At 40.4% G+C, this 14,939-nt stretch overlaps 2 protein-coding genes across 2 annotated transcripts in view; both read right to left on the reverse strand.

Moving 5' to 3' along the window:
* FBXO15 (F-box protein 15) overlaps nt 1-14,939 on the reverse strand; it is a 289,296-nt gene that overhangs the window by 260,287 nt on the left and 14,070 nt on the right. The gene's annotated exons all lie outside the window — the stretch shown is intronic.
* The window catches only part of DIPK1C (divergent protein kinase domain 1C), a 45,635-nt gene continuing 44,781 nt past the window's right edge, over nt 14,086-14,939 (reverse strand). Inside the window, exon 4 of the mRNA XM_069957853.1 lies at nt 14,086-14,388. Within this exon, the coding sequence (XP_069813954.1) occupies nt 14,194-14,388 (195 nt within the window). The 3' untranslated portion in view covers nt 14,086-14,193. The remainder of the gene's footprint in view (nt 14,389-14,939) is intronic.

Below are 14,939 nucleotides of genomic sequence, written 5' to 3' on the forward strand. Positions count from 1 at the left end.
GTGTACCCTGACCTGTCCTGACAGATTGTTTCATGATTGTTTCTCTCTCGTCAGCTCTCCTAATAACCCTAAATCCTCTTCTCTGGTTGTCATAGGGCACCCAGTGAAACATGCTAAAATTTTTAGGATTTTGGAATCCAACACAAAACACCCCAATGCCTCTTTGTGAAAACAAAGACATATTGGTATACATAGTCCCAGGCATTTTTATGAAAATCCTACTATGGCTGCATAAAGAAAGGTCTTAACCATCACCATTAAAAAATGTAACATGTCATTGTAGCCCTGCTGCCAGCGACTGCACTGACCTTACCTACCTGGATGATCTACATTAAACGGCAGCCCCAGCTGCACAATGATCCCTATACTGGGATAAGTGCTCAGGAGGGGAAGATATATCAGATAGGCACATATGAGCAGAAACACTAAAGGCCCTTTTACAAGGAGAGATTATCTGCCAAATCAGGCAGATATTTCCCTGTGGAAAAGAGATAGCAATCAGCAGACAAGCAAGAAAATGCTCGCTCATTGGCTGATCCCTGCCTTTCAGCATATTAAAAACATAATCGTCCACCCACTGCACATCTCTCCATATAATACGATATGCACGGCTGGCGGCTGATTACAGTATGGGCAGCATGATCTTTGTTCAGCCCTAGTCACACGATTATCAAGCCGTGTAATAGGCTTGGTAAGAGAGTGCTGATCTAGTCTGCACTTCTGGCCCTCTTATAAGTGATAATATGTCAGAGAGGTTAGGTCACTACCAGAAGGTCACATCAAATCCAAGTAGTTAGGCAAAGTGTAAGGAAAATTATTTCTTACCAATCAGAACCACAAACACCAGAGTTAAAGTGTCACTCATTCTAACTTTCAAAATCTAAATCAACAGTAGATGTGATACAAAGCAAGTTTGAAATTTACGTTCATAACTTTTTTTTTTTTTAGTTATCATGGAAAACACGGCACTTCCTGTTTTTTGGCTTTTTTTTCCCTCAGAGTCAGAAAACAGGAAGTCCAGTGTTTCCCAGGTCATATGGGCGCTCATGTGATTGATGGACACACTGAGCCGTGACTCGCTGTACTGGCTGGAACTCCTGTGTTTAGTCTTTTTATTTCAACCAGCAAAAGTCAGAAAATCTGCCTTCAGGAGACTGGACCTGCATTTCTGGTAAGTACAGCTTTGCTTTAGAGCATGATAATAACAACAGAAATGATGAATGTAAATTGCAAACTTTAAATCACATCGACTTCTGATTTATATTTTGAAAGTGACACTTTAAGTCAAGATGGTTTTACTTGCTAGCAAGATGACACTTAAGGTAAGGTAGCTTGAAGTGAAATCTAATAATTACAGTGTGGTTAGCCCTTGAATGTGTTAAGAAAAAGACCCTAGGGTTAAAGCTGAAGGTCACAACATCTATTAAGAGTAAGGGGGATGAGCAGGGACATTCCTTTTTCTAAGGGTCAATGAGTAGTTTGCACCTACTCAAGGCCCTGCACATTCTTGCTTAAAAAGCATATTAACATAAAGTATGTTATAGCAAATCAAATGAACTCTTTATGATATATTTTAAATATTTTTCCAACACAAAGGCAAGGTCAAACTCAAGCAGTAAATGAGGATACTGATAAAGCTCAGTGAAGAACAAATCAATGGCGGAAAATGGCCGGGAACAACGCTGGAGCAAAAGCAGAGGATGGAATAACTTCCAGGTCAGGTAAATTTCTGACAGTAGTATGCACCTTTAAATGCCATATTACAGCCCCATACTCCTCTGGAAGTATCACTTTTAGGTCATAACTTGTCTGTAATATGTTAATGCAGGTATATACTGTAGCATGTAGAGTACCTACAGCAGTGTTATTCAGAACCACAGCTATACAGCACGCCTTCCTTTATACACATGGCTCTACTGCCTGCATGGTGGCTTATGAAAATATATGATCATTTTCCTGGTAGGACTGCAATTATTCCTGCTTGATCTTTATACACAATAAAACTTAGTTTTTTTGTTATGCTTTTTTTTGCATTCCCTGGGTTCTGCAGTCAGCAGGACATGCATAGAGAAAACAACAATATGAAGGCAGAATTCCATTTCTCCAAGGGCTATAATGCAAACTTCTGGCAGTTTTATTATCACTGTAGACGTTTCTGCATTTTTATCTTCTTTCTCCCTTCTTTTCAATCCCTCCCTTCAGACAGAAAATCTTTATTTTAATTTGCTCTACTTGCTGATAGTACATTTTCCTGACAATGTGGTATAAACCTATACTGACATGTTGTGTCTGCTATGTCCAAAATTAATTGACTTTAATGGTATTTATACCAGCTTTGTGCAAACCTGAGCATGAAAGTGCACTTGATTTTAATTATTACTGGAAATGTGAATCATTAAACCACAGATAGTACATACAACTAATCAAAAATATGGCATCTTTATAGTTTGTTTATCCCTCTCTTTATTTCCCAGCCTTATGTTTTCATGCTTAATTGTTTATTTTATCAATAGAAAATTCATGTATTATCATGAAAATGAAGCAATTTTGTATTTACTCTTTACACACGATATAATAAAGGCAAAGTATAACAAAAAAAATAAGAAAATAATTTGGCAGTATTTCTTATGTAATAATATGCCTTAATAAAGTTTATAGAAAAACAGCTATAAAAACTGTGTAAAAAAAGAAATGAATAAATAATAATAATTAATAATAAATAATAATAATTTTGCATATTTATTTTTTGTGTACTTTCTATAGACTTTAAAATGTCACTCTCGTCATAACTTTTAAAATCTAACTCAACAGTAGATGTGAAATAAAGCAAGTTTGCAAATTACATTAATTATGATTTTTTTTTTTTTTTTTGTTTGTTATGATCCTTTAAAACAGGAATAGGGAACCTTTGGCCCTCCAGCTGTTGCAAATCTACAATTTCCATCTTGCCTGGATAGCCAAAGCTTTACCTGTCCAGGCATGATGGGAATTGTAGTTTTGAAACAGCTGGAGTGACGAAGGTTCCCCATTCCTGTTGTAAAACAAAGCTATACTTACTTGCATCCAGGTCCAGACTCTTGGAGGCAACTTTTTCATCTTGGACTGGTTGCGTCCTTCAATCAAAGGACTGCCTTCTCTGTGAGTGCTCAGATGACCTGGGAGACACAGGAATTCCTGTGTTTAGACTCTTTGAGAGAAAAAAAAGCACATAGGAAGTGCTGTTTTCCATGATAGCTAAAAAAAATTAAGAATGTAAATTGCAAAGATGCTTTATATCCCATCTACTGTTGATTTAGATTTTAAAAGTGTGAATGTCATTCTAAAAAATATTTTCACGTGTCATAGAGACATGTCAAGAATTTTGATTGGTCCGGGTCTTAGTGTTCAGACCCTAACTGATTGTGATAACGAGCCAGGGGAAGAGTATGCTCAGTGCGGTCCTCTCCTGGCTCTGTGTCACATGATGAGTCAGACTCGAAATGCAAGTCTATCAGCCGAACTCTTTTCACTGACAGAGAGCCAGAGCGAGGAGCAGACTGCACATAGTTCTCACAATCAGTCATGGTCTGAACACTCAGGTGCACCTTATGGCCCCGCCTTTTTTCTGTACGTCATGCTCTATTGATGAATGGGGGGGGGGGGGGCGAGGTGGGGAGAAGGGGTGGCCTCCTCCCGTACCTGATTTATCATAAATGCATAAATCATAGTAAAAATCTACACTAGCTCCAGAGCTGGTGTAGATCTCTGTGTCTGCTGTGCAGCAACTGTAGATTCACTGGATTTACTAAGAGGTGTGCCCCATGGGTGTGAAGCTTCATATTACAGACCAGACTGCAATTATGCCTGCATTTTAAAGAAGCCCTATAATTTAAGATCTTTCTAATAAAGAGGTTTCTTAAGGCCTCAGACAGATTGAGACCAGTCTCTGCACCCTCTGGTTCTGGTCAGATACTTAAATATCTAGCCAAAAAGATCTCAGGAATTTAGGAAGGATGAGAACCTTCTTATGTGGTTTTCAAATAAAAAGAATAGCCTCAAAGGCGCAAAACTCATTCTATGCCTATGTTCACATGATGTTTTTTACTATGTGTTTATGGCACCCCTCATTACAATGACAGTAGCTGGTACATTTTCATAGATCAGACCCTTTTGGCAGGGTTCTCTTTTAAATTGTTATGAACATTAATTTGACATCCGCACAAACAACGTCCGTAATTCAATGCACTATGTGTATTAGATGCCCGTCATTCTATTGATTTCAATGCATTCCATTGACTTCGGTAATAACAGACAATATCCTTTTTTTTTAAAAAAAAAAGGAGACACCTTTTCTCTTTTTTTACACAATGTAAACATACCCTATAAGGCTATGTTCACACTACTTATATTTCAGTCAGTATTGCAACCAAAACCAGGAGTGGATTAAAAACACAGAAAGGATCTGTTCACACAATGGTGAAATTGAGTGGATGGCCGCCATTTAATGGCAAATATTTGCTGTTATTTTAGAACAACGTCTGTTATATTGAAATAATGGCCGTTATTTACTGTTATATGGCGGCCATCCACTCAATTACACCATTGTGTGAACAGATCCTTTCTGTGTTTTTAATCCACTCCTGGTTTTGGTTGCAATATGAGGACCACAATACTAACTGAAATATACATAGTGTGAACATAGCCTAAGAGTTGCTGGAAATGGGCCTCTATACACCTATGTAGATATTGCACCAAAAAACAGACATTTGCAGCTAGAATAGTCATTTACCACATTAGCAATGTATAGAGTGTATTTGTTTAAAGTTAGGACTAGTTTAAAGTTATTTTCATTGCAAAGTACAGTGCTTTTCCTTCAAAAATAAGGGCATTTCAATGTGACCCCAAACTTTTGAACGGTAGTGTATATACTTCCCATTTCAGGATTTGGAGCCACCCTCATTTGTTAAAGTGAACTCGACCTGCCTTAGTGTCTCTACAGCAAATATGTGGTTCAGCTTCTTGGAGCTCCCACTGACTTTCGTCAGCCATTACTTATTGAACTCCTGGGGGGAGAGTTATCACACATAGACACTGGCCTAAACTGCCCACAGAAACCAATCACAGCTCAGCTTTCAGCGCTGATAAAATGAAAGAGGAACTGTGGTTGCTGTGGTCAGTTTATGCCAGTGTATATTTTACTCCCTTTGATAAATCCTGGCCATGGCGTTTGGAGTACTGCATTAAGAGGGTCTGTCTTAAACTCTTCCTTGTGGGTAGACCTTCTCTACTATTTCTTAATTACATTTCAAATTAAGTAAATGGTAACCTGAAAATGCTTTTCTATCTTTTTATAGCCTTCTTCTAGCTTTGAGGGCCTCATCCATTTTCATTTTTAGGCTATTTTCACACTACGTAAAAAACACGGCCGTATTTCATAACAACGGCCATATTTGCGCAAATAATGGCCATTATTTCACAAATAACGGCCGTTATTTGCGCAAACAATGCTGTTGTTATGAAAAACGGCCGTGTTTTTTACGTAGTGTGAACCAGGCCTTAGAGTGTTAGGCAGAACTCATGGCTGCTGTTTTTTGGCACAAGGTTAGAGGAGTCATAAATAAAAATGTATACTATTGCTATATATATATATATACCAGCCAGACAACTGCTTTTAGAGCGAAGTGGTGATAGGTAACCAAGACAGTGAGCTGTCAACAATTTATGAGCAGGCAGAAGGAGAAGAACAAAGAGGCAAATTTGCAAAAATATTTAACTTGACCAGCCCAACAAGTTTAACATTGTTAGTTGAGATGGAAACACCCCTTTAAGAAACTGAAATGTGAGTTTTACATATTCAACTAGATAGATCATAGGTCATTTCATCTTCAATTTGCTTAACCACTCGCAGTAACAATAATTTTGACCAGGGGTGCCCAAACTTTTGCATGCCATTGTAGACACCAATATTACCAGTATACACAGGGCAAATAATACCATCACACCATGACCACTACCATTATCACCATACATTACGTGGATAATACCACTAAACAGTTACTGAATAAAATCCTTTTTATAAAGACCAATATTCTCTCTAAGCATTACCCATATATCTACAGCTCTACACAGGTTCTACAGACCTTATAAGTGATCATAGTGCAGTTACATACAGTGAAATTTGCAGGTGATCTTTTTCTAGTCAAAGTTGTTCGCTTTTCCTTTTCATGTCCACCTGGCTCAAGCCATTATAAAGACTTCTCCAGGAAATGGCTTATCTCTGCAGAATCTGCCAGATGTTGTGGACTGCTATCTCCAGAATCATCTCCACCTTTATAAAAACTCCTTATCTGTATCGCTTTACACAGTAACAGTTAGGCCTAATCTGTGCCTCCAAATAGTAGTCAGGCTCTTCTGTGTCCCCATATAGTATTAGGCCCCTCTCTATGTTCCATATAGTAAATAGGCCAACATATGTGCTTCCCTATAGAAGTTTGGCCCCCTCTTTGCCCCCATATGCCCTCTGTGTACCTTTATATTGCCAAAGTCACCTCTATACCCTATATAGTGCTAGCCATCCCTCCCTGCGTCCCCATAAAGTATAGGCCCCCAATGTGCCCTATATAGTGTAGGCCCCACTTTGCCTCCATTTAATAGAAGGCCCATTCTTTACCCCTGTATGGTATAGGTCCCATCTGTGCAGCCCCATATAATAAATAAAATAGTATAGATCCCCATTGTGCTCCTGTATAGTGTGCCCCTGTATAGTGTAGGCCCCTTCTGTGCTTCTATATAGTATAGGACCTCTCCATGCCCTTTTATAGTATAGGCCCATCCTGTTGAATATTAGAAATATTTAATGGAATGAACATGGTCCAGCATGTTTAGGAGGAAATGAAACCACATAAGTGGCAAATGGATTTGGAGGACTAAAAGTTGGACAAAGTCTACAATCGGATCATAGGCGATCAGACAAACACAAATGGAATCAAAAAGGCTCTACCAAAAAAACTAAAATGGACAGATCTGATAGTGTGTCCGACTGTTAATTTTTTAGAACTGTGCAAACCAGCCCCTATAGAAGTAGGAATGTTTTTGTACTTGGGGCCACCTTGGATCTTTTTGAATTTGTCCAAACTGTTTTTAATGTGGATTCTCGATAAAATGTTTTGTTTTTTTATCAATAATCATGGTGTCAGGACAGGGAGGTACAGACATGACAAGACAGTGGGCCCTAGGTCTGCACCCACCCACTGTCCCTGCCTACTTGCCTCAGTCGGCCCTAGGTGGCCGTGGACAGCCACGAAGATGTTCCCTACGCTGTATAAGTGACACACTAAACAGGACAGACAGACAAACAAACAAACACAATAGAGGAAAGTAAACAAGCCAAGTCAAAACCACACAGGCAACGCAGTACAAAATCGGCAATACGATCGGATAGTAACAGGTCAGGCAGAAGGTCAGATAACAAGTCGAGCAGTCAGAGGGAATTAGGAAGGGAAAACGCAGGAAGAGACAAGGGGGAGCTGAGACCAGGAGTTAACCTAATAGCCAGCGATTAGATGCTGGTTCTGACTACTATTTATACTGGATCAGGAGCCCGGACCAAAGGCTGATTGGTCCGGCCTCCTGACTCCAGGTACACAACAGCTGCAGCACTGCAGGCTGAGTGGCAGAGCGATCCGTCACTCAGCCTGAGCAGAGAAGCCGCTCAGCTGTGTTGCCGGACGGCCGCCTGTCACGTGAGTTCGCGGCATCCCTGGTTGTCAGGGTTGCCGTCAGGTCTCCATGACGTTACCCGGCAACGGAAGGCTAAGCGCCGGCGCGCTCCCATCCCGGCCGCCGGAGCCGAGTCGGAGGGGGACGTCGCAGGACCCTGGTAAGGTAAGTTCCTGACACATGGTGCTTGTGGGATGTTTTATTTATTCCCAGGTTTTCAGGTTTTTTTCTTTTAGTTCGTTGGTTTGGGTGTTCAGACAGGGACTAAATTACAGTATTTGTCCATCTACAAGGCTGTGTTGAAGTTCATATTATGTGTCATAATCTGTAGTTATGTCAGAACTGTGCACCAGTTTCTCCACTCCTTAGCCTTTCCATCTTGTTAGAAAAAGAGGAATAGTAAGTGGATGGACCATTTCTGTGCCCACTGCATTGGACAAGAGTGCTGGTAATATGACCCCCCATCACCCCCCTTGAAATTTCATTTGGGGTCTCTACCATGCAGCCAACACAAAAAGGTTAGTTTGGTAACTACTAATTTACATATTTTTTGCTTGTTTTAGCAATAGTTCTATATGAATAAATGAATGAATAAGATTTAAGCATAGTTTATAGCATACAACATACAACATCCACAGTCCCTATGTCACATAGAAAGTATAAATAATCTTTAAAAACTTTAAATAGAACATTCAAAGCTTCTTACTATACTGTATATAAAAAAATCATTTCTCACTTAGACCTCAAGCTGTAAAACTGTATTCAGTAAAGCTGATAAATGACTGCTAAAACAAGCCCTGAAAACTTCATGTGAATTGAAGTGTCTTCTACAAAAATGAAATGAAATAATAAATTCATATTTTAAAGTAAATAAGAAATATGATGATTTCTGTCAATTATTGTTTTTTTTTGTATTTTTAGCAAATGTACTCTACATTACTCACATTTTTGTAGTAAGGAGTATTAATGTCTTATAAAAGGAACATGTCACATAAGCGGTAAAATTTACGAATCCCAACTCGGGGTCCCGGAGCCGGTTATGCCTGAACATCACGGGCAGGAGAGAGGTAAGCAATGGTTGATTGTTATTTTCTCCCCTACCGTCTGTCCGATTTTTGCTACAGCTGGACTTCTCCTTTAAGGTTAGATTCACACTTACCATATCTGCAGTGGATTTCACGTTGCAAGTTCGCTGCGAAATTCACTGCGGATACCTTCCCTGTCAGTTCCAATTTGACTCTTTATATAAATGCTGGCCCCCTTAACCCCCCGCCTCCAGGAACATACTTTACATGATCCACGCTTTGGCTGCATCTGAGCCTCCCGGAAGTCCTGCCCAGTCAATCAGTGACAGCGGTGGGGCCGTTCACTGATTGGCTGAGTGGGAGCTACGGGCACTAGGAGCCTCAGATGCAGCCAGAGCGCGTATCAGGTAACGTATGTTCACGGCGGAGGGGTTAAGGCAGCTGATGTTATGAACATGCCTGCTGGTGCCTCCACTGCTCTCTCAGCACACCAGCTGGATAGTAGGGAGGCGTCTGGACTGTCTGACAGGCATGCTGTTCAGCCTGTCAGAGTACAGAGACGCCGGTCCAATCAGAGCTGATGCTGCCTCCTTACTCCCTCCCTGATCTGATTTAAACAGGTAGAGGCTTCCATGCCTTGCCCGTGATCAAGTCTTTTGGCTGGCTTGTGTGTTTATTGTGTGCTCCTTTCTGTGTTTGACCTCTTCATCTATATTGTGGACTTTGCCTTTTGGATTCTGATTTGGATTTCACGTGACCTCCTGGTTCTGACTCGGCTTGTTTGGTTTGTTCTTTGTTTCCCTGGACTGCTTTCTCTGATTGACTTCTGGCTTGGACTTGTACTTCTAGATTGTGATTCTGTGTGTGACGTGACTTCCTGGTTTGACCTGGCTTGTTGGTATTTGGTTTTTCTTTCTCCTCTGTGTGGCCTTAACGGTTAGGTTTGCTGGGACTTGTAGTTCTCCTGTTTTTGTTGTGCTCTTGCTTCCTCCAGACTGGTAACTGTTTCATCTCCCCTCCTGCACTTAGCCAGTGTAGGGAACGCCGCCCAGTTGGGGACTGCTGTTTAGGGCAGGTTGTCCAAGTAGGTAGGGACAGGGGTCTGGGTTCAGAATAGGGCTCACTGTTCCCTGCCCCGGACGTGACAGTTGAACTGTGTACATTCTTAGTTGTACAACCCCTACTAATGAGACTATTTTGGGCCACATAGTTCCATGTGTAGCACCTTATAATGGATCAGGTTTGAAAACAGAGCCTTTTTGAGATAACTTGTAATATATTGTAACAAAAGTATACTGCAGTATAATACTATATGTACCATAATTTAAAGGAGTTGTTTGTGACTTTTCAACAAACTAGCATTGTATTAACTTGGCCTGTGATGTCACGTTCAGTATCTGTTTCCTGCCCCTTCCACTGAACATGATCACAGGTGGAGTCATCAGGTGGGTGGAGCAATATGGAATTCCAACCAGTTTCTGGGAGGAACAAATGTCCCACCCACCTGATGACTCCACCTGTGACCATGTTCAGCGGAAGGGAAAGGAAACAGATACTGAACGTGACATCACGGGAAGTAAACAAATCACAAGCAGAGTGGTCTTGTAGCTGATCCTGAGAAAACAAGAGGAGATACAAATAAATAATGAAAGTGTATACAGAACATACAACACCCAAAGAAGTCATTGCAATGCTAGTAAACTAAAAAGTCCGAGCCAGACAACCACTTTAATACAAAATTATGCATGACTTTATTGAAATGCATTTTCATTTTATTTTTCATTTGCATTAGGCCTAACTTTTATCAGCTCGATCTTGTCTTTTGTGCTAAAACTTGTCATCAATTCAACCTATCTAAAATACTGTGGCATCCACTTCACCTCTAGAGCAGTGAGGAAGACAGGAGCCTGTAATCATGGATACCCTGCCGTCACAGGCGGCGGCCAATCACTGACCTGGGATGTTCTAAGCTTGACAGGTCAAGTGATGTGGTGGCCGGCAGCCTATCAGAGACCCCCTTCTCCCTGTGCTGCCCCAACACCTGCTCACCAGGAAAGCCAGAATAAGACCTGGAAAAAGAGTGGCACATTTTTGCACAAACACCACATTTGCACAAATATTTGTGAAGCCTTTTGCTGGGTTTGTGCCTAGTCTGTCTCCTACTCTGTTATGAATACAGAAGTTACAATTTTGCACCATCCCTTTAAACCCTTTTAACATACTTGGTAACTTCTATTTTATTCTTGAAACCATGGTTTTTCCTTTTCCTGGTCCCCTCTCAGTGAATGAAAAATGGCTCACAAATTCTCAGATGACCTTATCAACATTATGTTTTGGTCATCGGAGATACTGCACCCTGCTTTTTAATGTTCTAATACTGATTAAGGCTATATTCACATGCAGTAAGAGACCGGCTGTTCTGGTCTCTCAAAAGATCATGCAGTACCAGCCAGATAATCTTTTCGGCCGCAGGGTTCTGATGCGGGTGCCTCCCTTGCGTGGCCGCATCAGAACTCTTCACTGCACGCTATGGAGCATGCGGCCGGAGCCGCTCGCTCAATAGTATGCACTGACATGGTTTTTTTAGCCTCCTCGACGTCTTTACAAAAAGTCACTCTGCCCAGAGTTGTCCTTTAAGCATTCATTTACAGGGAAGCAACCTCTAATAATTGGTACCTGTTCTCTCTCCTTCTGAAGAAGAGCTACTTTGCATACAAATATGTGATGAGATAGATCCACTCACTGAAGTATTAGGTTACAGCTCCCCATAGGCATCTATGGTGAGAGGAAAGAGGAAAGGAGCTGAAAATGGACAGAAACAGTAAGAGACTTAGGGCCCTATTCCACGGATGATTATCAGATTATCAGATTATTCAGATTATCATTAAGTCGTTCGAATCTAAGCGATAATCGTTCGGTTGAATAGCAGTTATCGATTAACGACCGAACGAGAAATCGTTGATCGTTTAATAAGACCTGGACCTATTTTTATCGTTGCTCGTTCGCAAATCGTTCACATTGAAAAAGACGTTGTTCGCAGTTCAAATGCAAAAGCGATGACAAGACGACTGCAAGAACGATCATAAGTAACGATTATCGTTCCATGTAAATAAGTGAACAATTTCAGGTCTTTCGCAATAGCGGTCCTTTGGATCGTTTATTGTTAACGATTATGCGAACAATAATCGTCCCGTGGAATAGGGCCCTTAGAGCCGTATTAGATGGCCCAACATTTAATGTAAGTAAGCACTGATCTCCTAGATCGGCACTCGCTTACTAAGCCTATTACACGGCTCTATAATTGTGAAGCAATGGCTGCACAGACACCATTAGCAATGTCCGTAATGTCTTTACTCCAAAAGTGTAAAATAATAATGGTTACTCAACTCTACACGCTCTCTGGTGTCCTTAAACCTTCTTCCCACTCACCACCGCCGCTAGCACGTCTAATGCAATCTCTGAAGTAACATGCCGCTCAACCAATCCCTGGCCGAGATAGGACAGTGCTGCGGCGGGCAGTGATTGGCTGTGCTGCCTGTCACAGCATAGACGGCTTTAGACGTGCTAGCGGCGGCTGCAGTGATTGGAAACAAGCTTTAAGGAGACCATGAAGAGGTAAGTATATAAGGTTTTTATTTTCTTTATACATTCCTCACCTGTTAGCCGCACATCACTATTACGCATAGCCATGTGGCAGATGATGATTTTTAAACATGCTGACTTTTTCTTCAGCTGATTCGTGATCCGCCTGATTCCGCAGATTATCGCTACATGTAATAGGGCCCCTAAAAAGAAAGACAGAGGTAGGACTGCAGCTTGTGATGAGTTTTATATCTCATTCTACTGCCGAATTCACAGCTTTGACCGCTCATTGCTGCAATGATAATATATGGGAGCAGGATGACCTCTTCTGTGTGTGCAGTGTATAGGAAACATCATAGAAGTTAGGCTTCGCCCACTACAAAACATTAGACATGATAGCTGAAGGGTAAAAGAGTATATAATGGCCAGTAACAGTGCTACCCCTCACGTACACACCTGATAGCTTATCCTGAAAAGTTACCTGAAAGTACTGGAATCTTTAATCAACTTAATTTACATTAATTGTTAATTAAGTTAAATATTCATCAGCCATTAACCGGTAACATTATCTTTTTTTGATAAATTCATTGTGGGGAATTTCCTATAAACTCCAAATGGTAAATGACTGAATCAATGGAGCCTACTTAAATGCTTTGTGGATCACTTAATTTTTAATGCCAAAGCACATTGTGAACCATCATAAGGCACTCTTAATTACAGAGTAAGTGCAATCCATTCACTCAACTGAAGAAATCGATGACACTGATATGTTAAAAGAACTAAATGTAATTGACTGACAATTTAACTTTTGGGGGCTGCTGAATTTCATAGAGCTCCTGTGTTTTATGCAAGCTCAGCAAAGCATGCAGACTACAGTGTTACTCTTTATCACTCTGTATCCAGAAACAGCAGCATATGAGACTGTATATCCATTAGAAATCAGAATTTATTATGTGGCAATTACTAACACTAACAACGTTTTAAAGTCTGCTCTTAAGTAAAATCATGCCATTGTAAAATTGCATAGGATTTATCAAGAGATTGGAGCTGGTGTATATTTCAACTACAATTTAAGCCTACTGGTAGGTGTAAATTGTAATAGATTTGGTGTGTGGGGTGGCTACTCCCCATTCATGCAAAGCCATGCCCCCTTCACAGCAAGCCCCACCCATTTAATAAGCGTGGAACAGATTGGCCAAAACTCGCAAAAAAGGTAAAATCTTGCAACTGTTGGCCAATCTGTGCCAAGCGCAGACCTTAAAGGGGTTATCCAGCACTACAAAAACATGGCCACTTTCCCCCTACTGTTGTCTCCAGTTTGGGTGGGGTTTTGAAACACAGTTCCATTGAAGTAAATGGAGCTTAATTGCAAACTGCACCTGCAAACTGGAGACAATACTAAGGGAAAAAGTGGCCATGTTTTTGTAGCGCTGGATAACCCCTTTAATGATTCCCTCCCTTTTTTTCATTTTATGTGACACAATTCAGAACAACATTTCTATCCAATACCTGGGACCATGTGAACATCCTTATTTACATCACTGTATTATATGAATAGTGACGATAACAGAATTACAAATTTACACAAATTCTGATATAAAAAAAATAGGATAAATAAAAAAAACATTTTAAAATATAATATTGTAAAGGGCAACTCAAGATTCTCTATAATTGTAAAACTGAAACTCTTCATCTGCATTAAGGCCATAGACCATTGTATCAATCGGTCTGTGACAACGCATAACAATAATCCATTAAACATATACCTAGTAATACAGAGTTTTCTCCTTTAATTAATACTGTTTTATTATAATGTATTGTGCCTTTAAATGTAGAAAAGATGTTTAACATCACATAGCCATTCCCCGGTCATTCAGAACTATAGCATTCACATATTTCTTCTGTGTAGCTGTTTTTGGCTCGCTTGTAGTAATGAGTATAACTCGGAGAAAAGTGAATCCATATCTGTAGACTCAGCACATTGCTGCACAGCCTTGTGTAGTTCAGCTTGAAGCGGGAAGGGTGGGATCGACCCTATGATACTCTGAGTGAACCAGCGCCGGAATATCTTGTCACAGATGACCTAGAAGAAGGCAAATATAATACATTATTCTCCTAATAATATGTCACACATGTGCTATTGCTCATTTTCATATCCCCTCTTCTAGAACTGGCCAACCTCATATACACCCTATTATAGAGATCACAACACAAGGTAAGCTTTGTTACTTCTGCCTTCTTTGTCTTGAAAATGAGATTTGTAGGGAGAGAATCTTTCAAGATTCACAAAGGTTTCAGCGTATACTTTAATAGCGAGGTTTCCCTGAGCAAGATCACATTGATTTCCTTGTCTGCTGACATTTCTCACTGCGTAAAATCCTTACTATTATAAACAGACTCAGGAAAGTTCCTATCAATATTCAAGAGCAGACACACTCTGGAAGACTGTAAATCTACTAAAAAAAGGGATATTTACTAATGTTAGTATTTTATGAGCTATGAGATTAAAGGGGAACTATGAGTAGGTTCATGAAAACCTGATGATTGTGCCCTTGTGCTTCTTGTTCTTGTTGCCCCCCCCCCAATATGCAAATATGCTTGTTAGGAGCACTGGGGGCGTTTCTATGTAGCAAG

Source organism: Dendropsophus ebraccatus, chromosome 2 (assembly GCF_027789765.1).
Source record: "Dendropsophus ebraccatus isolate aDenEbr1 chromosome 2, aDenEbr1.pat, whole genome shotgun sequence".
Lineage (NCBI taxonomy): Eukaryota > Metazoa > Chordata > Amphibia > Anura > Hylidae > Dendropsophus > Dendropsophus ebraccatus.